This window comes from Egretta garzetta, unplaced genomic scaffold (assembly GCF_000687185.1).
Source record: "Egretta garzetta isolate BGI_Z169 unplaced genomic scaffold, ASM68718v1 scaffold4, whole genome shotgun sequence".
Lineage (NCBI taxonomy): Eukaryota > Metazoa > Chordata > Aves > Pelecaniformes > Ardeidae > Egretta > Egretta garzetta.
The window spans coordinates 653760-656253 of record NW_009259329.1 but is presented as its reverse complement, the minus strand read 5'-3'; the positions used below and the strand labels follow the sequence as shown (position 1 = coordinate 656253).

Sequence of the window (2494 nt, the reverse complement as noted above, 5' to 3'; positions counted from 1 at the left end):
CATAGTCGCCAGGCTGGACAAAAGACCAGGAACCCACACTCGGGACCGGTGTGTGCCTTCATCCCATCCTTCCTTGGGTCCGCCCGTGGCGCTCTGCCGAACCATCTGAAGAGTCAGGGGTGGCAGCGCCTCGCACGCGTTGTCTCTGGAATAGGTAGCAAAGAGCTCCCGTCTTACCCACGCAGGCTCCGCTAGGCGACAGCTTGTATCCGGTTGAGCATTCGCACCTGTAACTGCCCGGGATGTTGATGCAGTCGGCGTTGCGCTGGCAGAGGTTCTCCCCGCTGCTGCACTCATCGATGTCTGCGGGAGGAGAGCAATGCAAGCCTGGGCTGTGCAGGGTGCCGGGCGCTCGCCAGGCACCCTCATCCTAGGCTAATCATAGAATCTTCTAGGTTGGAAAAGACCTTTAAGATCATCAAGTCCAACCATTAACCTAACCCTGCCATCCCAGGTAGGGCTGGAGTGGTTCAGGGGAGCCAACTGAATTTTAACCCTTGGTTTGGTCCAACCAGGGTCCATTTTCAACCTTTTTTTTTTTTTTTTTTTTCCTCTATTGCTTTGCAATAAAAGAATGAGTTTTAGTTACAACTCAAAACTTTGAAACACTCACATTTGCAAACTTTTTGTAAAAAATACCCCAAAAAAAAACAGAGGGGGGGAAAAAACCAGACGGGACCATGAATGAAAATCAGCAATTTTTATCCAACCATTGATGCAGAAAATGAAGAAAATTTCAAGCAGGTTGAGAACATGTAGACTCTGTCCACGTCTGCTGACAGCCCTCACCCTGGTGCCCCATGAGGTGGGGAGACCCTAGCGCCACGCGGAGAACCCCCCCTCTTTCCCAGGCGCCTTGGCAGCGCTGCCCCGGCTGCCCCGTTACCTTCGCAGATGAGCAGGATGTTGTTGTAGCTGAAGCCAATGGGACACTCGCACCTGAAGCTGCCAATTTGGTTGATGCAGACACCGTTCGTGCAGATGGCGGGGATCTCACTGCACTCATCAATATCTGCACGCAGACAAACATCTCTCAGCATCCCGGGGGAAGGCAGCGGGGAGGAAAGCATCCCCCATAGCCAGGAGACTGCTGCCCTTCTTCAGTTTAAAAAGAAAAGGCAGGAAAGGGCCGCCAAGAGGAGCAGCTCTTGGAGGATTGACCCGGGATCCTGCAGATCACGCCAGGCTAGGGCTGCTCTGCGGAGGTCTGGGTACACCACGGACCCACACAACGCTCCAAGTCGCAAGGAGCCCCGGGGGTTGCTGGTAGAGCCTGCACGGCACGTGGTGGGAAGGATCCTACCCAGGCCATCCACCTTGTTCTCTCTGAGTGTGTCTGCAGTATCACGGACACTCGCTCAGGCTCTGGGACCAGGCTGCAAATGGGAAGTTCCAGGGGGGTCACTGAAATACTGAGATGGCTCCAGGGTCCCTGACTCTCTTGCTATGCCCAGCACAATCCACCACCAGCCCTGCAGCCCCGTGCCGATACCATCCTCCCAGGAGCAGAAGATGAACTCACAGAATCACAGAATGGCAAGGGTTGGAAGGGACCTCGGGAGATCATCTAGTCCAACCCCCCTGCTCAAGCAGGTTCTCCTAGAGCATGTTACACAGGACTTCATCCAGGCGGGCTTTGAATATCTCCAGAGAAGGAGACTCCACAGCCCCCCTAGGCAGCCTGGGCCAGGGCTTGGGCACCCTCAGAGTAAAGTTTTTCCTCATATTCAACTGAAACCTCTTATGTTTCAGTTTGTGCCCATTGCCCCTTGTCCTGTTGCTGGACACCACTGGGAAGAGTCTGGCTCCGTCCTCGTGACTTCCACCCTTAAGATATTTGTATGTGTTGATGAGACAACTCATCTCCCTCCTCTTCAGTCCCCTGGCCAGGTGAAGCCACAAGTAACTCAACTGTTTGTCTCACAAACTACCAGTGAACCCATCTTTCAAGACTGCAAAACATCTGTAGACAGCTCACAGATCCTTCCGCAGCTCCCCTGCCTTTCCATCTACCAAAACACAAACCCAAAATCTCATGTCTCAGCAGTGCCACTGTCTGTGCTCACTGGCCACCTATCTCTCCAGGTAGGACAGAAACTAAGGCACAATTGCAAATGTGGGGAGGTCTGAGCACCCCAGCCACCGGGACGTGGGCTTGAAGGCTTGGCCAGCTGCTTGCAGCCACGTCTGCCATCTCTTTTCATAGAATCATAGAATCACTTTGGTTGGAAAAGACCTTTAAGACCATCGAGTCCAACCTTTAACCTAACCCTGCCATCCCACCACTAAATGCTGTCCCTAAGCACCTCATCTCTCATCCTTTTAAATACCTCCAGGGATGGGGACCCGACCCCCCCCCTGGGCAGCCCATTCCAGAGCCTGACAACCCTTTCGGTGAAGAAGTTTCTCCTAATGTCCAGCCTAAACCTGCCCTGGTGCAGCTTCAAATCATTCCCCCTCATCCTATCATCTGTTACCAGGGAGAAGAGGCCGA

The 2494-nt window shown here is 53.5% G+C and overlaps 1 protein-coding gene across 1 annotated transcript in view; it reads right to left on the bottom strand.

Annotated features, from left to right (window-relative positions):
* LOC104124402 (fibrillin-2) overlaps positions 1-2494 on the bottom strand; it is a 121153-nt gene that overhangs the window by 16016 nt on the left and 102643 nt on the right. Inside the window, 2 exon segments of the mRNA XM_035892341.1 lie at positions 178-303; positions 887-1012. Coding sequence (XP_035748234.1) covers positions 178-303; positions 887-1012 — 252 coding nt within the window.